General features: G+C 42.6%; 1 protein-coding gene across 3 annotated transcripts in view; it reads right to left on the bottom strand.

Annotated features, from left to right (window-relative positions):
- Positions 1–24833, bottom strand: part of LOC114688725 (leukocyte immunoglobulin-like receptor subfamily A member 5) — a 28290-nt gene extending 3457 nt beyond the window's left edge. Inside the window, exons 1-5 of one of the 3 annotated variants that reach the window (XM_037202156.1) lie at positions 24581–24833; positions 16870–17164; positions 4757–4792; positions 3486–3770; positions 2278–2556 (exon numbers count right to left, since the gene is read on the bottom strand). In XM_037202156.1, the coding sequence (XP_037058051.1) occupies positions 2278–2556; positions 3486–3770; positions 4757–4784 (592 nt within the window). In that variant the 5' untranslated portion in view covers positions 4785–4792; positions 16870–17164; positions 24581–24833. Of the gene's footprint in view, positions 1–2277; positions 2557–3485; positions 3771–4756; positions 4793–5029; positions 5149–16869; positions 17165–24306; positions 24342–24580 lie in introns of those variants that run through there. The other 2 variants (XM_037202155.1, XM_037202154.1) reach the window with 2 other exon arrangements.
- Positions 24834–25825: the final 992 nt, after the last annotated feature.

Genomic DNA, 25825 nt, shown 5'->3' with positions numbered 1-25825 from the left:
AAGGAGTCTGAGGGAAGTTTTAAGAAAGGATGGGATATGGTGAAGAACCATGTAGAAATGGCACAAAAGACACCCAATAAATAATACATGTAAGAAGGCAAATGACATCTCCTGCAATGGGAACATAAGGATGAGAGGGATGCTTGGATATTAGTCAACCAGGAGCTCTACTGAAATGTTACCAGGTGTCTGAGCTGAGAGCTGTTGAATACTCCTTTAGCTACACAACCCAGGCTCATGCAGGTGTCTTCACTACAGCAGCACAATTAATGGCCATCAATCAGAACATAGTGCACTTGAGCAAGTGTCTAAATATGTTTATCACTATTCCGGTTTCTTTTCTGTCGCTGTAATGACATGATATGACCAATCCCAACTTGGAGAGAAATGCTAATTTATCTTAGACTTCTAAGTCACATTCTGTCTTTGAGGGAGGTTGGTCAGGAACACAAGCAGGAATCGGAAGCTGAACTGTGTATGGATGCTTTAGCTGCCTCCCTAACTGGAGTCTTGCTTAGCTAGTGTTAATGGGGGTACTGGCAGTCATACAGGGGACTGCTAAACTCATTCCATGACACTGACCAAGAACTGAATGACATCTAGGCATAGCAGTGCCCACACCTCTCATCACAGCACTTGGGAAACAGAAGCAGGTAGATCTCTATGAGTTTGGGGCCAGACTGGTCTACTTACAGGGTTCCAGGACAGCCAGAGCTGCACAGTGAGGTCATGTCTCAAAAAAGAATGTTGAAAGACAGATCAAGTATCAGATAAAGAGAAATTGACAGCTTTACCCATTCTGGATAAGAGAAATCTAATGCTGGAAGTCCCTTAAATGGACACTGGCTTGGGTATTTTATAAAGCCTCTGGGTCATCTCTTTACCTTTCCATCCTGTTTGGATACCCACCTATGCCTTCCCACCTTCTCTCCTCCTAATGCCTTTGGAGAATAAGAAGCCACCATCTAAGGGAGCCTGCTCTCATTTCCTTTTCTACCATTGTCCTTCTAACATTCAATAACATTCTGCCACCTGCTAATTAATGGAACTGAGGACAGTAGGCTGGGCTCTCCCACATCGGCTAATGATCAAGAGACTACCCCACAAACATGCCTACAGGCCAATCTGATCTAGACAATTCCTCACTCAGGGCTTTCCTCTCAGATGACTCTAGGCTATGTCAAGTTGACGATCAAGCTAACTGGTGCAATCACCAGAGACTCCCATTTGATGACTGATTACACACAAGCTCATCACACACCGTCCCCTTCCTAGCTCTACCTGGGACATTCACATTCAGTGTTCTGCTGTTGTATTTAGCTGCCTGACTTAGTGGAAGCAGGGTTGTGCACTTGGGTAAAGGAAGCATGCTATTAGTTTGGTTTGGCTTATTTCTTAAATGTTTTTTCTTTGAAGTTTCATAGATATATTCAATGTGCTTTGATTCTTTTCATATCTCATTTCCCACGCTCATCCCACGCCCAGCAATACCAACTCCCTCTTTATCCAACAAGTCTCACTGTATCTTTCATGTGACATTTCTTCTTTCTGCCTCCTCAGGTCTACCCTTCCATCCCTAACCCATGAGCATCCACAATGTCCCATAGTTCTTAAAGAACACATTTGTGCCCCTCATCTCCTTACCTAGAAGATATCACCTCCACTGGAACTCTGAAACATACAAATAACTGAATGAGCTAAGGATACAAAACTGAATCTTAACCATCATGGAGGCTGGATTTGCTCTCTCCCTACATAATCCTACAAGGTCCTGATTAAAATTCCCCTTGTTCTCTTCAGAAAATGTCTTCATGCTTTCTCCACTAGTGTGATGGCGATTCAGACACAGCACTGCGCTCACAAAATACGTTGTGAGGCAAAAATCCAAGTCTTCCTGAAGGAAGAAACTCGCATAGATCCTTTTAAATTCTCCATCACTATTAGCTAGCAAGGGGTATGTGTGTTTCTGCATGTGCAAGCATGCACACACCACAGTAGGTTACATGGCCAGAAACTGTGTGGAACACCACATATCATGATGGGTAATGACATCTCTTCTCCAAAAGAATACACCTGCATATGCCCTCATTTCACACAATTAGCAGATAATGTTCAGATTCCAGAATGCAAATGAAGTGACTCAAGACAGCAGAGTGATGCAGTGTGGAACAGTCAGCACACCGCTGACACACAGTGGAATTGCTGCATCCCACCTGACACATTTTTGAGGCTTCTCTGAGCATGGACTTAAAGACATAGTATAAGACAGGAACTCACCTGTGGGCTCCAGAGGATCACTAGGCAGTGACCACAAGTAGGAATTCTGTTTGTAAGAACCAAAACATACGTAGGTCCTCCTGTGCCCTGGGCTCACGGAGATGAGGAATGTGTTGTGGTCCTGATGGGAGCAGTTCTGGTTCAAGGAAGCATTTCCACCTCTGCAGAGGATGAAGAGGTCAAACAAATGATGTGTGTGACAGAGGAGAGTCACTTTTCTTTCTAAGAATCCCTTGGGTCTTGAATCAACAGTAAGGGATGGCTTGATTTTGTAAACACCTAGAAGAGAAAAGACCCTGTTATTATCTGGTTGTGGTGGCACTCAGGATCAGAGGGAGATGGATCTCTGTTAGTTTAAAACCATCCTTATATATACCTGGATTTCCAGGCCACAGAGGTAAATGATCAGAGTCTGTCTCTTAAAATATCACAGAAAAATGTTATTTAAAATATTATTAGTGTACAATTCAGAGTCTGACCACAGAGTAGAAAATATAAAGGAAAGTAAAAATTTATCCATTGCTAATCGACAGGGATCACAAAACATGTTTGTATTCTTTTCCACGAACCAGGACAATAGAGATGTTCTACGTGTGTACAGAAGGCTGCTGTCAGTTCTCATGAACTCCATCCCCTAGGGGCTATAGTCACATTTCCAAAGAGAGCCTAGAACATGGTCAGCACAGAGGGAGGGTCACAAACCAAAACAGAGGGTCTGGGGATGAATCCTAGTTGGGCAAGTTCCTACCTACTATACACAATGCCCTATGTTCTATGCCCATCACCATATGAACGGTGTCACCTTTCATGTCTATAATGATATTATTAGGATAGTACAAGCAGAATGATCAGAAGTTCAAGATTATGTTTGGATACACAGTAAGTTCAAGGCCAGACAGAGATATTTGAGAACCTGTCTCAAAAACAGTCAAGAAAAAATGGGAATTGAAAAAAGGATGAGATGAGAGAAAAGGAAAATAGTAGAAGAAAGGAGAGGAGAGGAGAGGAGAGGAGAGGAGAGGAGAGGAGAGGAGAGGAGAGGAGAGGAGAGGAGAGGAGAGGAGAGGAGAGGAGAGGAGAGGAGAGGGGAGAGATCCATATATGGGAGCAGAGATACAGGGCAGGGCCTGTGATGGGGCAAATGTGGTTCAGTGAGGTAGGCATCAGAGACTGAGTCTGAAGAACAGTGTGCTTGGGCAGTTACTCACCTGTCACCACCAGCTCCAGTTTGTCATTATTTTGTAACCATGCACTTCCGTTGAAGTAGTCACAGTGGTAAGCCCCAGCACTGCCTTGTGTCATATTCTGCAGACTGAATTCAAACACCTCCTGGGCTCCCTGTGGGATGCAATCAAACCACTTTCCATCCTGCACATAATGGGTTAGACGCACATAAGTCACTCCTGGAGGGGTCCTGCAGAAGATGGTCACAGCACTGCCTGTGGAAATCACAGCTCCTGGAACTGCCCAGATGGAAGGCTGGGGTGGTGGCCCTGAAGAGACACAGGAAAAGATTGCTAGTCATCTGATGTCAAGAGGATCAGGTTCCCAAAGAGCTATAGAGTAGCTCCCACAACAATTACTAACTAAGAAAATGCCCCACAGACATGCCCACAGGCCAATATGGTGGGGACAATTCCTCAGCTGATGTTTCTTCTTCCCAGAGGACTCTAGCTTGTGCCATGTTGAAAGAAAACTAACCAGCACACCTCCAGAGAGAAGTCTCATTGTTTTCAGAATGGAGCCTATGGCATAGTTCCAATGGCCTACTCATCTTTACTGTTCCCAAACAATGTCAGAATAACTTTTAAACCTTAATGCTATCAGTGGCTTCTCTCCTTGTCTCCTAGCAGCACATGAATGGACCCTGTGGGTTGCTAATTCTCATCATTAAACCTCCCCACTTCTCTGGGCCAATCAACATGAAATCCCGGTTAAATCACTGACCTACAACTTACTTTGTCTCTTGCTTCCAAGTAAAACCCGACCTCTATGCCCCTCTCCAATATCACACAAAGACTTGGAGCCTCCAAAAATAAATGAATCCTGTCTGTGCCACACCCACATTAAATAGCATTTACTTCAATTCTATCTCCTGGATGATGTGTCTTCCCAAGGGCAGAACACAGTAAGAAAATCAGACACAGCCCAGGTGAGACGAAATGGGAAGAAAGGGAAAACAAATTCAAAATCAAACGTCTGTATTCTCAGAAGGAAACATGTGTCCAGGTGCCCCCTCCTCTATAACATTCATTTCAGTGTCCTTCTAAGCCAGATACCATGTGGGCATTACTTGCTCTTGGTGGAGAATCCCCATCACAAAGATGGCTGCAATAGTAAGGACGAATCATTAAGTAAGTGTGCTAGTGGCTGCCAATGAAAATTCCATCTCAGGATCTACTCAAGATGTCTCAAGCTCCTCCCCTGCTACTCCCAGCCAAATATAGTTTCCCATGGCCAAAACAGAGAACAGACTCACCATGCTGTGCCCAGATCCTCTGTTCCATTAAACACACTGAAATAGAAAAGAAAAATAGTTGGTGAGAGAAGTCTGCCCTCTTTTACACTGATCCCAACCCCAGAGCTCAGATCAAAACCCGCGGGCCAAATGGGCAGCCTGAGACCAGAGAGCACTCCTCTGATACCACTAGGCCAGGTCTTCATAGAGGGAGAGTTCTGTGAGTGGAGCCCAGATTATAAATCTTGGATTCTGTATTCATTACCACTCTGTAATGATCACTATCTCACTTACCAAGTGCAAGAAGAGCAGCTCCAAGGACCATGGCAGTGCCTCATGCCAGACCATCACATAAACAGCAAACAGAACTAGTGATACAGTCCACACAGTGGGACCCACCCATGGGATAGAGCAGGGTAGAGGCCAGGATGATGACATCCCATACAAAAGAGGAAGAAGATATGTTTTTGCACAAGACCTATCTCTGACTCCATTCTACCACACAGCTCTAGGCTTGGCAACAGTTCCTCTAAGCACTTACTATTCTTGTTTTAAATTTTCACAGATGTCACGGGGTTGGGATGATGCTGTTCCCTGGAATCCCAATGTCTGACGTAAGAGATGTATGGACAATGTTTCACAGGAAACAGTAAGATGCAGCTAGAAATCATGAAGCACAAATTCATAATTGACTGGAACAGTTAGACTATTCTTGATGTGACACAGGCAAACAACAAATATGCCAACATAGATGGGAGCGGATAACCAGAGAAGATGCTGGTGACCAAGGCTTCTGTAGCATGTGGATGCTCTCAATAAATTCCCCCTACCATCTAACTACACTGACTCCCTACAACTCCTAACCAACTCCCTACAACACAAAAAAATTGAATTAAAAGCAGGTTATGGAATAAACACAGAGTTCTCAGAAGAAGAAATACAAATGGTGAATACAGCAGTGGTGGCACACCCCTTTATTCCCAGTACTCAGGAGGTAGAGCCAGTCGGATCTCTAAGTTCAAGGCCAGCCTGGTCTATGGAGTGAGATCCAGGATAGGCACTAAAAACAACACAGAAAAACCCTGTCTCAAAAAAAGAAAAGGAAATACAAATGGTGAGTGTTATTGGTTGTTTACTTATTCATTTGTTCTTTGGGGTCCACTACCAGGTTCCAAATAAACCACACAGAGGTTTATTCTTTCTTACGAATGCCTGGTCTTAGCTTAGCTTATTTGTATCCAGCTTTTCTTTTCACTTTATTTTATTTTATTTAAATAACATTGTTTTCATTGATTTTATATATCGACCACAGTTTCCCCTGATATTGAAGAAGATATCAGAAAATGGAAAGATCTCCCATGCTCATAGATAGGTAGAATCAACATAGTAAAAATGGCAATCTTACCAAAAGCAATATACAGATTCAGTGCAATCCCCATCCAAATCCCAACACAATTCTTCACAGACTTGGAAAGAACAATACTTAACTTTCTATGGAAAAACAGAAAACCTAGGATAGTTAAAGAATCCTGTATAATAAAGCAACCTCTGGGGCCATCACGATCCCTGACCTCAAGCTCTACTATAGAGCTATAGTAATAAAAACAGCTTGGTACTGGCATAAAAACTGACACATGGACCAATGGAATCAAATTGAAGACCCTGATATTAATCCACACACCTATGAACATATGATTTTAGACAAAGAAGCCAAAACTGTACCATGGAAAAAGAAATAATCTTCAACAAATGGGGCTGGCATAACTGGATGTCAACATGCAGAAGATTGCAAATAGATCCATATCTGTCACCATGCACAAAACTCAAGTCCAAGTGGATCAAAGACCTCAACATAAGTCCAGTTACACTGAACTTGATAGAAGAGAAAGTAGGAAGTAGTCTGGAACACTTTGGCACAGGAGATTGCTTCCTAAATATAACTCCAGTAGCACAGACACTGAGAGCAACAATTAATGAATGGGACCTCCTGAAACTGAGAAGCTTTTTTAAAGCAAAGTACATGGTCAATAAGACAAAGCAACAGCCTACAGAATGGGAAAATATCTTCACCAACCCCACATCTGACTGAGGGCTGATCTCCAAAATATATAAAGAACTCAAAAAGCTAAACTTAAAAATGCTGAACAACCCAATTAAAAAATGGGCTACAGAGCTTAACAGAGAATTCTCAACAGAAGAATCTCAAATGGCCAATTTAAGGAATTGCTCAGCATCCTTAGTCATCAGGGAAATGCAAATCAAAACAGCTCTGAGATACCATCTTACACCTGTCAGAATGGCTAAGATCAAAAACACTGAAGACAGCTTGTGTTGGAGAGGATGTGGAGCAAGGGGAACATTCCTACACTGTTGGTGGGAGTACAAACTTGTACAGCCACTTTGGAAATCAGTATGACAGTTTTTCAGAAAATTGGGAATCAATCTACCTCAACACCCATCTATACCCCTCTTGGGCATACACCCAAGGAATGCTCAATCTTACCACAAAGACACATGCTCAACTATGTTCAAATCAGCATTATTCATAATAGCAAGAACCTGGAAACAACCTAGATGCCCCTCAACTGAAGAATGGATAAAGAAAATGTGGCACATATACACAATGGAGTACTACTCAGCAGTAAAAAACAATGATATCATGAAATTTGCAGGCAAATGGATAGAACTAGAAAATATCATTTTGAGTAAGGTAACCCAGACTCAGAAGGACAAACATAGTATATACTCACTCATAAGTGGATACTAGATGTGAGGGAAGGGATGGCCAGACTGCAACCCACAACTCCAGAGAGGCTAGCTAACAGGGAAAGACCCTAGGAGGGACACATGAATGACCCTGAGAAGAAGAAGTGGATAAGATCTATAGGAGTGGACTGGGTGTTGGGTGAGGAGTGGGGAATGAGAACTTAGAGAAATGGGAGGGTCAAGCTGGAACAGGGACAGAGTGGGGGGCAGGGAGGAAGATACCATGATAGATGAGAACATCATGGGAATAGAAAGAGGCAGGGTACTGGGGAGGCTCTCAGGAATCGACAAGGATGACCCCACCTTGGTCTTCTGGCAGTAGTCCAGAGGGTGCCTGGACTGGTCTACTCTGGTGACTGGTCTAGTGAATACCTAACTGTCATCATAGAGCCTTTGTCCAGTGACTGATGGAGGCAGATGCAGAGATCCACGGCATGGCACCAGGCTGAGCTCTGGGAATCTAATTGATGAGAGAGAGGAGGGATTCTGCAGGTGAGGGACGTTGAGATCATGATGGGAGGATATACAGAGATGACTGGCCACACTAGTGGAAGCCCATGAACTGTGGACTGGTGGCTGTGGAGCCACCATGGGACTGGACTAGGCCCTCTAGATATAGAAGATGGTTGTTTGGCTCAAAATGTTTGAGGGGCACCCAAGCAGGGGGATCAGGATATGTCCCTGGTGCATGGGCAGGTTTCTGGGAATCCAGTGCCTGTGGTGTGACACCTTGCACAGCTTTGGTGCAGTGGGAAGGGGCTTGGACCTGCATAGGCTCAGTGTGCCAGGCTCTGCTGACTCACCATCGGAGACCTTGATTTGGGGGATGTGGGGATGTAGGGTGGCTTGGGAGAGAGGGGTGGGATGAGAGGAAGGAGGAGGGGGATCTGTGGGTGGTATGTGGAGTGAGTAGAAAATTTCTTAATAGAGAAAAATGAAAAAATAAAATAAAATAAAAAATAAATAAATAAAAAGCTCAAACAAAAGAAATCTGGAAAATGGAGAATGGTGACTGATTTAAGAACTGTTAATAAAGTGAATCAGCAAATGGGCTCTCTACAGTTTGGAATTCCTTTGCCTCCTCTATTACATAAAGGATGGCCTCTTATAGTTATTGATTTAAAAGACTGTTTCTTCACTATACTTTTACAAGAAAAAGACAGAGAAAAATCTGCCTTCATGGTGCCTACTTATAATAATTCTCAGCCTGTTAAGAGTTATCAATGGAAGGTTCTCCCACAGGGAATATTAAATAGCCCTATCCTGCGCCATATTTTGTATGTCAGCCATTGGAAATGATACATAAGCAGTTTCCTTTATCTATAGTTAACCATTACACATAGATGACATCTTACTAGCTGATTCAAATGTAGATACTTTAGAGAAAATGTTTGAAGAAGTAAAGAAAATTTTGCCTTGTTGGAGATTACAAATTTCTCCTGAAAAACTACAAAGAGAAGATTCTATTAATTATTTAGGATATAAAATAGGCCTAAAAAATTAGATCCCAAAAGGTGCAAATTAGGACAGATCAGTTGTGAACTCTAAATGACTTTCAAATATTGCTAGGAGACATTTCCAATCTATGGCCCATTATTAGGGTAAAAAATGATGAACTGAGTAATTTGTTCAAAACTGTAAATGGTAACAAGGACTTAAATAGTCCAAGAGAATTATCAGCTGAGGCTGAGAGAGAATTGGCTTTGGTGGAAAAGAAATTACAGGATGAATATGTGGACTATTTGGATCCAGAGCTTGATTTCATTCTGGTTATTTTACCTTCTATGCATTCGTCTACAGGAATAGTAATGCAGAGGGAAGATATTAATTTAGAATGGATCTTTTTACCACATAAACAGGGTAAAAAATTAAATACTTATCTAGAAAAGGTCTCTGAGTTGATTCTAAAAGGAAAGTTGACAGTTCATCAATTAGCAGGAATACACCCAGCAGAAATTATAGTACCTTTTATGAATGATGAAATTGACTCATTATGGGCAGAAGATGAACATTGGCAAAGAGCTTGCAGTGATTTTTTGGGAGAGATTAACAACAAAAATCCCAAAAGCAATAGAATTAAATTTATAAAGAGAACTAACTGGGTTCTTCTAAATATTGTATGGGGAACACCAATTTCTGGAGCCCCTACATTTTAAACTGATGCAGACAAATCAAGAAAGGCAGATTATACATCAGGAAATTTAAGTAAAATGTCTCAAAGCCCTTATGATTCTGTCCAAAAGTCAGAATTATATGGTATTCTGATGGTATTAATGGATTTTATAGAACCTCTTAACATAATTACTGACTCTCGGTATGCTGAAAAGTTATTTTACACATTAAAACTGCTGAATTTATTCCTGATAAGTCAGAATTAACTTTGTTATTTATTTAGTTACAAGAAATAATCAGGAATAGGAATCATCCCTTATCTATAACACATATCCAATCCCATATGGGTCTGCCAGGCCTCTAGCACAAGATAGTGATGAAATTGATAAACTATTGATAGGAAATATGCTGGAGGCCTCAGAGTTTCATTTTTAAAAAAGCATCATATCAATAGCAAGGGTTTGAAAAAGGATTTTTCACCAATTGGCAACAAGCCACGGAAATTGAAAGGAAATGTCCTACTTGTTCTTTATGCAACCAAACCCCACTATCTGTAGGAAGTAACCCAAAGAGTACTCAAAGGAATAAAATCTAGCAGCTGGATGTGTTTCATTTTGTAGAATTTGGAAAATTAAAATATGTACACCACACCATTGATACTTATGCAGGATTTCAATGGGCAACTGCTTTGAGTTCTTAAAAGACTGATTCTGTAATTACTCATTTGCTAGAAGTTATGGCCATCATGGGAATACTTGTACAAATTAAGACTGACAGTGCTCCAGCATATGTCTCTAGTAAAATGAAACAGTGTTTTGCTTATTACAATATAAAGTATATTACAGGTATATCACACAATCCTACAGGGCAAGCAGCTATAGAAAGATCAAATCAAACTATAAAAGACATGCTAAATAAACAGAAAGGGATAATCAAGACCCCCCAAAGAGAGATTTCATAATCCTTTATTAACTTTGAATTTTCTAAATGCTGGCGAGAAAGGGACAACAGCTGCAGAGAGACATTGAACAGTATAAAAAGAAACTACAGAATTAAATCAGCCTATATACTTTAAAGATGTGTTGACCTCAAAATAGAAGCCAGGATATGTGTTACCTTGGGGAAGAGGTTTTGCTTTTGTTTCCACAGGAGAAGAAAGGCTATGGATACCATCAAAATTGATAAAGGTGCCATTTGAACAAGAGAGAGCTCTTAATTACAAGAGATGATAGTTCACCAAACAGCATGACCATTCAATCTAAACTAACCTATAAAACTAACAAATATTCTTAACTGATCAGATATAACTTGCCAAAAGGGAACCTCCCCAAAATTAGGGTTGGGGAAGGGTTCTGTTTTTGTCTTTTCAGGAGAATGAAAGCATCCAGATAAGGAATCTGAAGACCACTGGACAAATGAGACATGTGAAGAAAAAGGATAGATCATCCAGAAAAAATTAATTTACAATTAAACTTGTAGTCATGTTAGGTTTGTTTTCAAGGCCAAACATATACTTTAGGTAGATAGGTGGTCTTCAAACACTTCAGAGATCTACAGAATATGGAATTTAAGATGTTTTAATAACATAGGTTCTTTTTTTATGACAATGAGACATGTCTGCTCCTAGCAGCACCAATCTACTTCAGAGAAGATCATGGGCATCCGTATGGAGTTCACTTTCTTTATAGCAAAAGTTAGCCACTGGGCAAGAAAATGCCCTTGCCTCAACTGCTGACAGTATGTTGTCCAAATGGGACAAGGAGGACACAAAAGAAAGGACTGCCAAACTTTGCCAAGACAAGGTAGGACAAAAAATCCTGCTTCACAGATAAGTCTTTCAGATATGCTAGGCCTGTAGGCCAAAGATGGATGCCCCGATGTTGCAAAGTAACACTGGATACAGGCAGCCAGCTGTTTCTGTCATTTCTCACAACTTTTGGAAGTCACTTGCTTGCACTTCCTCTTACCCAGGTAATATTGTTTCCTTCCTGAGTCTCTGGTGGAGTTGAAGACTTTATAGTTATAGTTTTCCTTGTGGTGGCACACACCTTTAATCCCAGCACTTGGAGGAGGAAGCAGGAATATCAGGAGTTCGAGGCCACCTTGGGCTACACGAAATTGATCTAGTCTAAAAGAAAAACAGCCAGGCAATGGAGGCTCACACCTTTAAATCTAGCACGTAGGATCTCATGCTTTTAATCCCAGTACTTGGGAGGCACAAACCTTTAATCCCAGAATGAGGGAGCTGGAGACAGGAAGTGATAAATCTGGAGGAAGAGAGGAATATAAGGTAGGAGGAGGTAAGAGCTAAGGCCCTTTTTGGCTGAGGCGTTGTCAAGGTAAGAGGTAGCTGTGGCTGGCTTCTCTGTCTCTCTGATCTTTCAGCATTGACCCCGATATCTGATGCCAGGTTTTTATTGTTAAGACTAATTTGAAATCATGCTACACCCCCACCCACTCCACCTCCTCTGTCTCCATTCAGGAAGGGGCAGGCCTCCTGTGGGCTTGAACAAAGCATGGCCCATCAAGTTGAGGCAGGACTGAGCTCCTCCCCTTGTGTCAAGACTGGGCAAGATAATCCAGCATGGGGAACAGGTTCCCAAAAGCCAGCCAAGTACCAGGTACAGGTCCTGGTCTCACTGCTAGGAGCCTTGCAAACAGACTAAGCTACACAACTGTCACACACACACACAAGCAGAAGGCCTAGGCTGGTCCCATGCAGGCTCCCCAGCTGTTGGTCCAGAGTCCATTACAGCTGTTGGTCCAGAGTCCATTAGCTCCCATGAGCTCAGGTCAGCTGTCTCTGTGGGTTCCCTTGTCATGACCCCCCTGGCTCATACAATCCCTCCTCCCTTTCTTCATCAAGATTCCTGGAGCTCAGACCAGTGCTTGTCTGTGGATCTCTGCATCTGCTTCCATTAGTTACTGGGTAGAATATCTCTAATGACAATTGTGGTAGTCACCAATCCTACTACAGTAGTTGGCCAATTCAGGAACCCTCTCCACTATTTAGCCAACTTTTCTTTTTTGTTTATTTACTTTTTTTTATTATTAAGAAATTTTCTATTCATTTTACATACCAACCTCTCCTTCCTCTTCCCACCACCCAGTCTTTTCCCCTAATACACCCCCCATTTCCACTTCCTCCAAGGCACGGTCTCCCATGGGGAGTCAACAGAGCCTGGTACATTCAGTTGAGGCAAGTCCAAGCCCTTCCCTCCCTGCACCAAGGCTGTGCAAGGTGTTCCACCATAGGCACTGGGCTCCAAAAAGCCTACTCATGTACCAGAGACAGATCCCTATCCCACTGCCTGGGGGCCCTTACACAGTTCAAGCTAAGCAAATGTCTCACCTATCCAGAGGGCCTAGTCCAGTACCATGGGGGTTCCTCATCTATTGGTCCACAGTTCATGCATTTCCACTAGTTTGGCTGGCTGTCTCTGTACATTTTCCCATCATGATCTTGATGTCCTTTGCTCATAGAATCCCTCCTCTCTCTCATCAGCTGTACTCCTGGACTCAGCTGGCACCTGGCCATGGATCTCTGCATCTGCTTCCATCAGTCACTGGATGAAGGTTCCATGATGACAGAGTATTCATCCATCTGATCACCAGAGTAGGTCAGTTCATAGCCAACTTTTCTTAGCCTACATTATCCTGTCTGTCTTTCATCTCTGGGCTTTTACCTTTCTCTATTTCTGTCTGTATACGATATCTTTCCTTCTTATTCTGTGTGTGGCTGTTTGGCTGGCCCCTTCTTTTCTCACTCCTCAATCTTCCTTTCTCTTTTATTCTCCTTCTATTTATTCTCTCTGCCTGCCAACCTCACCTATCCTTTCTCCTGCCTTGGCCATTCAGCTCTTTATTAGACCAACTAGGTGTTTTAGACAGGCAAAGTAACACAGCTTTACAGAGTTTAACAAATGCAACATAAAAAATGCAACACATCTTTGCATCATAAAACAAATGTTCCATAGCATAAACAAATGTGACACATCTTAAAATAATATTCCACAACAGACTAAGAAACATTTTCAAAAGTGTTCACCATTCTTAGTCATCACAGAAATTCAAGTTAAAACTACTTTGACATTTCATCTTACTGTGAGTTTGAGGCCAGACTGATCTACTTACAGAGTTCCAGGACAGCCAAGACTACACATGAGGTTGTGTCTTAATAAAAAAGAAATGTTGAATGACAGAGAAAGACAGAAGATCAAGCCTCAGATAAAGAGAAATTGACAGCTTTACCCATTCTGGATAAAAGAAATCTAATGCTGGAAGCCCCTTAGATGGACGATGGCTTGGATATTTTATAGAGCCTCTGGGTTGTCTCTTTGCTCTTCCATCCTGTTTGGATACCCACCTATGCCTTCCCACCTTCTCTCCTCCCAATACACCATCTGGGGTAGCCTACCCTCACTTACTTTTCTACCACTGTCCCTCTAACTCTCCTTCATGAGCGTTCTTATACATCTCAGAACCACCTGCCAAATAATGGTACTGAGGACAGAAGGCTGGGCTCTCCCACATCAGCTAGTGATCAAGAGACTACCCACAAACATGCCTACAGGTCAATCTGATCTAGACAATTCCTCACTCAGGGCTTTCCTCTCAGATGACTCTAGGCTATGTCAAGTTAGCAATTAAGCTAGCTGGTGCAACCACCAGACACTCCCACCTGGTGACTGATTATACACAAGCTCATCATACACAGTTCCATTCTAAGCTCTACCTGGGATATTCATATTCAGTGTTCTGTTGTTGCTGTATTTAGCTGTCTGACTTAGTGCAAGCCAGTTTTCCACTTGGGTAAAAGAAACATTCTATTTGTTTTGGTTTGCTTTATTTCTTAATTGCTTTAGACTTTAAAATTTCAGAGATGTATGAAATGTATCTTTTCATGTTCCATTTCCTACTCTCATCCCATGCCCAGCTACATCAACTTCCTCTTTATCCAACAAGTCTCACTCCACCTTTCACAATGCTCTTACTGGTAACACTGCTTCTTCCTACATTCTCAGGTCCACCCTTCCATCCTTAACCCATGAGCATTCACAGTTTCCCATAGTTCTTAAAGAACACCTCTGCATCCCTAGTCTCCATACCGAGGAGATGTCACCTCCATTGAAATCCTGAAACATACCAACTAACTGGATCAGCTAAGGATACAGAACTGAATCTTAAGCATCATGGAGGCCAGATCTGCTCCCTCCCTACAAGATCCTGACTGTTAGTCCTTCTTGAGTCCTCTTCAGCAAATGTCTATACTTTCTCCACAAGTGTGATGGCGATTCAGACACAGCACTGCGCTCACAGAATATGGTGTGAGACAAAGATTCAAGTCTTCCTGAAGGAAGAAAATAACAAAGACCCTTTAACTTCTCCATCACTAATAGCTAGCAAGGGTTGTCTGTGTGTGTTTCTGTGTGTGCAAATGTGCACACACAACAATAGGTTACACAGCCAATAACTAACTGGGTGGGATACCACATATCATGATGGGTAATGACATCTCTTCTCCAAAAGAACACACCTGCATATGCCCTAATTTCACACAATTAGCAGATAATGTTCCGATTCCAGAATGCAAATGAAGTGACTCAAGACAGGACAGTGGTGCAGTGTGCAAGAGCCAGCACAGAGATGACACACAGCCGTGTCCCCTTGACACATCTTGAGGTCTCTCTGAGTACAGAGTTGAAGAGCTAGTGTAAGACGTGCACTCACATGTGGTTGACAGCACAAGGGGATCACTAGGCATGATCACAAGTAGGAATTGTGTTTGTAAGAGCCAAAGCACCTGTAGGCCTTCCTATGCCCTGGGCTCACAGGGGAGATAAGGAATGTGTTGTGGTCCTGATGTGAGCAGTTCTGGGGAAAGGAAGCATTTCCACCTCTGCAGAGGATGAAGATAATTATGTATGTGACAGAAGAGCCATATAGTTCTTGCTGTGGCCCCCTGGGGTCCTGAACGAACAGCCAGGAGTGGTTTATCCCTGTAGAAACATGGCAGTAAATAGAGTATGCTGTTTAAACCATTAATAAAATAATGGTCTGACCAAAGAGAAGAAAGAATGAAAACAAAAAGATGTCCACCCATAGCCAACCTTTGCAGATCACAAAACATGTTCGCAACATTTGCCATAAACCAGGACCATCAAGAGGCTCTATATAGGTACAGAAGGCTGCTGTCAGGTCCCATGGGCTGCATCCCCTTGTGAATTTCATTCACCATTATCAAGGGAGCTGAGACCACTGTTAACACAGAGGGAGGGTCACAACGCATCACAGACAGCCTGGGGATGTTGCTCATTGGTAGAGTGTTTTTGCCTGGTATGTATTATGAAGCCCTAAGTTTAAGTCTCAGCACAACATAGTGTGGTGGTTCATGCCCACAATGTCAGCACCTTGAGGGTACAGACAGGAGGACCAGAAGTCCAAGGTCATACTCCATTACAAAGCAAGGTAAAGGCTACCCTGAGCTGTATGAGAGTCCGTTCCAAAAAAGTAAGCAAGGAAAGGGAGAGAAGACAGAAGAGTAAAGAAAGGAAAGGAAGAGATAAAAAGGGAAAGAAAACGGAGGAGAGGAGAGGGAAAGAAAGAGACAAGAGAGAGGAGAGGGTGCATAAGTATAATACAGTGTTGTGGAATATTATTTTAACTAGGCAAGATGTGTTACATTTGCTTATGCTACAGAGCATGACTTTAACTGTGTAAAGGTGTGTTCCTGTTGTTTATGCTGCTCTCATTGAATTGTGTAAAAATGTATTGCACTTGCCTCACCTTGCCTGCCTGAGGCACCTAAAGCTGAAGACCAATAGCTAGGCAGGAAAAAGGACAGGCAGGGCTAGCAGGCCGAGGGAGGAGGAATCTAGAGGAACAAGAGGAGAAGAGAAGAGAGACTGAGGGAGAAGGAGAGGGGCATGCCCAGGGCAAGAAGCCAGGCAGCTGCTGGCCAGCAAGACACGAGAAACAGTGAAAGCAAGATATTCAGAAAGAAAAAGTAAAAATCCCCACGGCAAGAGGTAGATGAGGAGAAACAAGTTAATTTAAGTTAGAAGAGCTAGCCAGAAAAGAGCCTAAGCTAAGGCTGAGAATTCAAAACTAATAATAAGTCTCCATGTCATGATTTGGGAGCTGGTTGGTGGCCCAAAAGAAAAGGCCTGGTACAATGCAGGGCCTGTGATGAGGCGTATGTGGTGTAGTGAGGTAGTAGCAGATGTTAAGGCTAAAGTTCTTAGACAGTTACTCACCTGTCACCCCCAGCTCCAAGTTGCCACTAAGTCATGACCATTGGTCTTCCTTGTAGTATCCACAGTAGTAAACCCCCGCATTGGTGTGTGTCGTATTCTGCAGACTGAACTTAAACACTTCCTGGGATCCTTGTGGGATTCACTCATACCACTTTGCACACATACTGGGTACATAATGGGTTAGGTGCACACTGGTCACTCCCAGAGGGGTCCTGCAGAAGATGGCCACATCACTGATCATGGAAGTCACAGCTCCTGGAACTGTGCAGATGGAAGGAAGGCTGGGGTAATGGTCCTGGAGAGACAGAAAAAAAAAAGAGCTTGAGTTAGCTGATGTCAGAAAAGCCAGGTTCCCAAGGAGCTATGGGGAGTTCATCATGTGGTGATTTAGACCACAGGATTTGAGCTATAACCCTATAGCAGTGGATCTGGGCTACACTTCATCAGGATTGGTGGCTTTGGGTAGCATAGGGATGTTAGTCCTTCACCCAGATGTTGAGGTCATGTATTGTACCTCAATATACCAGCAATATGTGACACCACCCAGCCTGGACCACAATGACCTCTGTTTTTCCAGAGGTCACACTCAGTGTCGGCCCTGAAAATGCTGTCTTAGTTTCATTGGAGGTTCTCTGTCATCTTTAAACCTACACTACACCTTGGAGAGTCTCTGAGCTCAAGCCTTTTCCCTATTTCTCTTTTCTACAAATACCTTCTCTGGAGTCATCTCAATAAACTCAATACTACCATCTATCTGTCATCCATCTTTCTATGCATCTATCTGTCATTTACCTATCGATGTGCATAATCTACGTAGTTGGCTGTGTGTATCTACATATAATTCATTGATATGTCTATGTGAACACACACACATGCATACACACATGCACACGCACACACACAATCTCAATCTTTCTCTCTCTCTCTCTCTCTCTCTCTCTCTCTCTCTCTCTCTCTCTCTCTCTCTCTCTCCTAACTGAATTTCAGAACAGTTTATCCATACATAAATAATTCACTTTGAATGTAAAGATCCAACTGATCACATTCTCAATTGAGCTCACAGTATATTCAAATGACCTGACTCACACTCTGTGTTTCCTAACAATGTAGTAATAACTTTTATTCTTCACACTGAGTGGCTAGAAGTCAACCCTGTGGGTCATCATTCTTAACACCTAAACTGTCCCCATTTATCTGGGCCAGTCAGTCTTGTACCTAATTAAATCATCTACCAATGCCCTTCTTTATCTCCTTCTTTCATGTAAGTTCCAACCACTATGCCCACCTCCAATATCATATGACTCCTGAAGTCCTTTTAAAATAAATGAATCACTTCTGTACTGTCCCCATAGCCTCCAGTTACTCTGCTCCCATTGCTATGATATATGAGCACTATACCTGGTCTACAAGGTTTAGTGAGGCTTAACTGTTACTCCTCTGACTACATTCTCACCTACCACCATCACTGTACACACAATGAGCAAAGTCAAGACCATGTCAGCCTCACTGGCATCTCTACCATGCAAGCAAATGCCATGCTCCCACTGATGGCTCCAGCTTCCTCCTTCAGGATGTCTCACACAACTGGAGCATTCTCCTCTATCACAATTTTTACACCCTAAACTGTTTGCAGCACACATGCTTTGTACCCTTTCTCCTTTACATGCCTTAGAACTCACCACTTCCTAACACCCCACATGTTGAGACTGAGGCATCTGGTTAACATTGATATCAGTAGACATCATACTCTCTGTCTCCCACCAGCCTGGGAATAAATCCCTTGGGTCACCATTATTATCACATAAACTGCCCCCTCTTCTCTAGGCTGATCAGCATCATATCTAATCAACTCATTGGCTAACATTGGCTTTGTCTCCTTTTCATCTGTAGCACACACAACAATGTGGGTTTCATAGCCAGGGCCCATAAAGATCAATTAAGAACAAATTAAGCTTTTTCGGTTGGTGGCCATCAAGACAAACCAGCAGATAATCATAGTGTAAAAGATAAGTTAATGTAAAGTTCTCAGCCCTAAATAAGACATCTAATGTGCTCCCTTCCCACATGGCTCAAGGAACAATGTGATGGGGCAGGTAGAAAGATTTTAAGGGCAAAAAGTTAGGGAGGATGGCTGCAAGAAGGTGTCTTCTGGACATGTAGGTTCAATGGACTCACAGAAGCTGTGGTTGCCTGATAAGACCTGTACAAGCCCAAGCCAGTCAAAATTCCTGAGTAGTGAGGAGATAAACTCATGAAGTCCCATCCTTAGGTGAAGAACTTTGATAGTTGAAGGCTGAAGAAAAGGAGAGAGAAATTTCTTGTCGGGGAAGTGTCGTCTGTTGAGGTAGATGCCCATGCTCTACTGGCTGTCCCTAAACCCACATAAGGACAGTACTGATTAGACTCAGTGGGTCATGGAAAGAGGAGATGAAGTTGAGAAGACAATATAATGGAAGGTTCTTGTAGAAGCTGGGGGAGGGAAGGGAGGGATTGATAAAACCAAAGTATAAAAAATGAAAAAAAAAAAATAATTCCGAGTGTTGTGTGATATTTTGATTGTGTTCTGACAAATAAAGCTTGCTTGGAGTCAGAGGGCAGAGCTAGCCACTAGCTGACCAAAATTAACCATAGAGGTTTGGAGGACTGTAGACAGATGGGAGACAGGAAGTAGTAAGGCAGGGCTGAGAGAGGATCTCGGCCCTTCTGAAGGAAGGAACAGAAGAGGAAGGAAGTCACTGGTGCCTGCTCCCCTGCTTCTCTGATCTTTCAAGTTCTTACCCCAATATCTGACTCCCGATTTCCCATTGATAAAGAATAATTAGTTAAGGCTTCATCCGAGCATTGTGGATCACATCTGTAAACACAGCACTCAGATATCTGAGACAAAATAATTGCAAGTTCAATGCCAGCCTAGACTATATAGCGGAACTCTATCTTGAAAATAAGGTTTTGGGGTGAAATAATAGATTAGATGATTCTACCTGTAAGCCAGTGAACAATATAATCAGAATTAGGGGGAAGTAGACTCTGTTCCAAAAGAAAAAAAAGAAGATCTTCAGTAACTCACAAAGTAAATGAAATATACGGGGTTGGAGCAGGGAGAGCAGGACAAAGATGAGCTACACAGAGAGGCCAAATACTTCCTCCTCTGGGCAGCTCCCTAGTGACAGGATAATCAGCAAACGCTGCTTCTAAGTGGTAAAACAGGTGGAAGATAAGGAATCCTATTTTCCAGATAGACCCACAGCTGTCATAAACCTCCAATCCAGTTTCAGGATTTGGTGAGACTGTGACTCCTTCAGAAACCCAGAGTCCTGTCAGCTGCCTGACTGGGACCCTCTAGTTGCTCTGTTTAATCTTGAGATATGGGACCCACCCACACAACCAGGGGCAAATTGTTCCAAGCTACTTGACCAAACTTCTGAGGGTACCAGACATAAGCAGAGAGAGAAGTTCTGGATAGAAATATTCTCAAATACCAGAAAAACAGAAGAAATCAAGATCACAACCTTGCTATGTATTGGCCCCATCCTGAACATATAAACACCTCTGAACCAAAAAGAGAGGGGGGAAGGGAGGGAGGGAGGGAGGGAGGGAGGGAGGGAGGAGAGAGAGAGAGAGAGAGAGAGAGAGAGAGAGAGAGAGAGAAGGAGAGAGAGAGAGAAGAAAGAAGGAAGGAAGGAAGGAAGGAAGGAAGGAAGGAAGGAAGGAAGGAAGAAAGAAAGAAAGAAAGAAAGAAAGAAAGAGAGAAAGAAAGAAAGAAAGAAAAAGACATTCACCAACGAATTAATTCCAGGTGTGTAAATCCCAATGAAGAAATATAAACAAGAAAAATCAAAATAATATTTCATCTCTAAAACATGCAAATCCCATAATAATGGCTCCTAGTGAAAAATGACCTGGAAGAACTCTCAAAGAATTCAAAGGAAGATTATAAATATGGCCAAACAACTCAAAGAATACAAAAAAAAATAAAATAAGGAAGTCAATGCAAGAATGAAAATAGAGTTGAACTTTTGACAAAAATCTAAACTATAGCAATACTGGGAAAGAAAAAATCAATGAGCTGATTAAAAACCTCAATGGAGGGGCTGGAGAGATGACTCAATGGTTAATGTTATGGACTCTCCGACCCCTGGGAAAAGACCATAGACTCAGTCCAATTATAACTGAAGGATTTATTGATTAGCTGCTAGAAGAACAACAGCCTTAAAGCCAAATCTCAGGCATGTGAAGGAGGGCCATGAGGAATAGTTCTTAAAGAAGAAAACCACAGGAAGACCTTCAATATCTAGGCAAGCAAGCAAAAACTTGTCTGTTCTGCCAAGTTAAGTAGTTAAGGAAACTCAAAACAATCTGTGGGTATCTGTTTAAGCAAGTTACAGAAGCAAAAAAAAAAGCATGGGGATGGGGGTCACTGAGTCAGGGTTACTGAGAACTTATCTTCCAGGGACTGGAGTCAGAGACAAATGACTAGTGGGTACCAAGATGGATGCCTAGCATTAAATGGAGTTTCTTTAGCCATCACAGTTAAGAGCATTGACTATTCTTCCAGAGGACCCAGGTTCAATTCCCAGCACCCACAAGGTGGCTCACAACTATCTGTAACTCCAGTTCCAGGGTAACCAGTGCCTTTCTTCTGGCCTCCATGAGTTCCAAGAGTGCAAGTGGTTCACAAACATACATGCAGGCAAGACATCCATACAAATAAAATGTGCTAAGAAGAAAAGAAAAAATTCAATGTAAAACCTAACCAATAGAATGGATCAAGTCAAAAAAGAGGGTCAGAAGCTGAAGAAAAACATAGAAATTGGATCATTCAGTACAGATTGATGAGAATTTTTTTAGTTTTCTTAGATTTATTTATTTTATTTTCTGTATATGAATGCTTTGCCTGCATGTGTGGGTGTGCACCAGGTGAATGTCTGGTGCCCTCAGAAGACAGAAGAGGGTGTTAGATTCTCTGGAACTAGAATTTACAGATGGTTGTGAGCTACATGTGCGGTCCTGGGAATATAACCTGGGTCCTTTGCAATAGCAGCCAGTGCTCTAAATCACTGAGCCATCTCTCCAGCCCAATGAGACAATATTTAAAAATATAAACAGAACATGAGAGAGTTTGGGGACACCATGAAAAGACCTAACCTATGAGTTATGAGCATAGAATACCATGGCAAACACACAGAGAATATTTTCAATAAAACATAAAGAAAATTTCCCAAACCTGGAGAAATAGATACCCATGAAGATACAAGAGGTCCACAAAACATCAAATACACAAGCCCAAAAAAGAAACTCCTCATGATATCCTACACTTAAAACATTAAAAACACGAAAAATAATTTAAAAAAATAAATATTATCAAAACCAACAAGGGAGAAAAGTTAAGTCACTTTTAAAGGCAGGTCCATTAGAATAACATCTGATTTTTTGACAGAAACATTTAAAACTCAAGAGGTCCATAAATGTGTATTCCAAGTTCTGAAAGACCACAACTGTCAACCCTAAAAAGCTATCCATTAAAACTAAAGGAGATTCAGGTGTAGTGGTGCACGCCGTCATTCTCAGCTCTTGGGAGGCAAAAGCAGGCCCATCTCTATGAGTTTGAGGCCAGCCTGATCTACATAGTGAGTTCCAGGTCAGCCAGGACCACATACTGAGACCATGTCTCACAAAAACAAAATTAGTAATACTAATAATAATAATAATAATAATAATAATAATAATGGAGAAATAAAATATTTCTAGATACCAACATTAGGTATGATCACTAAGACAGTCTTTAGAGATAAAACTGGGGAAAATACTTCATGTCTGAAGAAATGAATAGATACCCTCAAGAGGGCACAAGCAATTAATAAACAATGCCAGACTAGTTAGTCAAAGATGATCTAAGACACTTCAAAATCAACAAAATTACTGGAATTAATACCTTTCTTTTAAAAATAACTCGTAATATTAATGGTCTCAACTCCCCCAGTAGAGATACAGACTAAGGCTGGAAAAATGGCTCAGCGGTTAAGATCACTTGGTCATGCAGAGGACCCAGGTTCCATCCCCAGCACCTACAATGTGGCTCCCAACCACCCATAACTCCAGTTCCAGGGGATCTGATGCTGTCTTCCAGCCTCTTTCAGCACCAAGTATGCATTTGGTGCACAGACACACATGCAAGCAAAACATTCATATGTATAAAGTAAAATATAAAATCTTTTTTAAAAAAACTAAGAACACACACTTCTCTTAGCAGCCCCTTGTGATTGGGTGTAATGGGTGACTGGGAGCTTGCTCACAGGTGTAGGGAGGGCACCTTGATAAAGTGAGCAGCTGGAGCAAAGGGTCCCAGATGAGGTGGGGAGGGTCAGAAGGAAGCCTATGGCTCTCTGATATGGGGTGCTCAGTTCCTCAGAAATGAGTGGAGTTGAGGGGCCAGCATTAAAAAAGTGGAATGATCCACATAGAAAACTGTTTAGCTTCTCTGGGAAAGGAGTAAATGATGGTAAGTAGTCCTTCATGGCCTCAGTGACTGGGACAGAGCAGCAGCCAACATCTTGAAATAGAGCGTGCGTCCATCCTCGAAGTTGGGAATGACTGGCCACACTCTACCTGCTGGGCTCTGCTCAGTCTACTGGTGTCACAAGAGTGAACTCACACAGGCCACAGGCCAGTGATCTACAGGAGGGAGGGTAGCCATCAGGGAAATGAAAATTCAAACTGCTTGGAGTTTCCACCTCAATCTGGTCAGAATGACTATCATCAAAAAAAAAAAAAAATAAATAAAAAGACAATGTTGGTAATGATGGCAGGGGAATGACCTTTATTTACCTCTTATGGCAATGTAAACTTGTGCCAGCAATATATAAATCAGTGTGGAGATACCTTAAAGGTTAAAAATAGAATTACTACTAATATTATCAATCAATTATAAACTGTGTATGACAGTATCCAGAGGAGCCAAGGACTTCTTTTTCCTTTACATGTGTTCTGACTCCACCGACCAGCACCCTACTACTTCTCCATTCAAGGAGAAGGGACTGGGTTCAGAGGCAAAACATAGTTTACAGGATGAAGTAACATGAGCAAAAGCTTGGGACTGCATTTACCTCAGTTCTGTCTCATGGATGATGTACGGTCAAGGAGCCCAGTAAGACAGCCCAAGTGAAGACAGATGGAAAAAAAGAAAGCCAATCCAAAACCTCGTCCATGTCCTCAGGAGGAAATGTGTGTGAGTGTCCCCATCCTCTGTGTTGATGGTTGCAGTGTCCTTCTGAGCCAGCTGTCTTGTTAGCATTAACACACTGTGGATAATCCCTAGCTTAATCATGGCTACAATACCAAGGAGTAAATGGGAAGTGGATGTGATCTCATTTCAGGATCACACTCTTTCCATGCTAATCCCAGACAAACTTGGACCTCCCAGGCTAAAATGGAAGACACCAGTGTGCCCAGATCCTCTGCTTCTGAAAAAAACACTGAAATAGAAAAGGACCTAGTGAGAAGTGTCCATCCTGTAACACACTGACCACAATCACGGAACTCAGGGCCAGAGATTAGGTTCAGACAGAGAGGCAGGTGCCAGGAATGATACCTACGCAGCCACCTAACAAGACTTCACAATGAAAGAACATCCTGAGAGAAGCCAAGCTTATGAATCTAGGCGTTTATATTCATTACCCTTCTGTCTAATAATGATGCCCCCTGTAGCACTTACCGAGTTCAAACACCAGATTAACCACAGGGGCCGTGGCGGTTCGTCGTGCCAGATCTCCACACACACACACAGCACCGAGAATGGGTGGCACAGTCTGCACAGGGGACACACCCGTAGGAAGGAGCAGACTGGGGTCCAGAACCCCCATAAAGATGGTGACGTCCACTGCAAAACAAGAAGGAGTTTCTCTTTGCAAGAGACCTGGCTCTGCCCTCTCAATTCTCCAATACATTTCTAGGGGTGACCAGAAGTTCCTCTCTTACACTTCCTCTTCTGACTTTCAGCCACAAAGACATGCTCACGTGTGATGCTGCCCCCGGTGTCTGTATATTTGATGTAGGAAACTTACGGAAGATGCGATAATGAGATGCAGCTGGTCAACATGGAAGGCAAATGTGGAGTTCACCACACTGACTATTCTGGGTAGAGCGCAGGAAGACACCAAATCTGAGAACGTGGAGGATGAGAAGAGAGGACCAGGGAAGGTGCAGAGGACCAACACTTCTGTACTACACAGATGCAATGCAGAGACATTCCTGTGGCCATCTAACTACACAGCCAAGTCCAAAGAGCTGACAATACTGTCCTAGCTGGCAGACAAGCTACTAGAGTAGGGCCTGAAGGTTTTTTTCTTGACTCATGAACATAGTAATCTCTTCCCACCATGGAGCACTGATATCCCTTTGTATGCACCCCACATTGTACTTCTTTCTCTGTCCCTATAGAATCTGGGTCATCCCTTCATCACCAGGGACACTGATGGACGTAAGATGATGGATGGGCGCGTCCAAGATCCTACAAAGAACATCTCACTCCTCACCTTTCTTCTTGTAATGTCAGGGGCTCTCTAGGGCCTGAAAGAGCCTGAGTCTGTAGTAAGATTCCAGACATCAGGTAAAGTTTGTGTTGGCCTCCGGGGACAGGAAAACCATATCACACCCGATCTCTGACTGACATTGTAGGATGGTCTTCTTATGGATGTCACAGAGCAGGTGATCAAAGCTGGAAGCTGTGGCTTTTCATACACTCCTAGAGAAGGAGAAAGCCAAGGTAAGTGAAAAGGATGCATCCTCTCACTACACTTAGCCCCTACACACTCTCTGGAAAGGAGTTCTCAATACGGCCACCCTAAGACTGCCATTCCTCTGCTGTGACATCTACAATCTACCACAAGCACACTCTGCTCCACCCACACTGCAATCTTGTTCTTTGCTGAATACAGCAAGCATGTCTACCCTCCAGACT

The sequence above is a fragment of the Peromyscus leucopus genome, chromosome 1 (genome assembly GCF_004664715.2).
Source record: "Peromyscus leucopus breed LL Stock chromosome 1, UCI_PerLeu_2.1, whole genome shotgun sequence".
Classification (NCBI taxonomy): domain Eukaryota; kingdom Metazoa; phylum Chordata; class Mammalia; order Rodentia; family Cricetidae; genus Peromyscus; species Peromyscus leucopus.
This window is presented reverse-complemented; position numbering and strand designations above follow the sequence as displayed.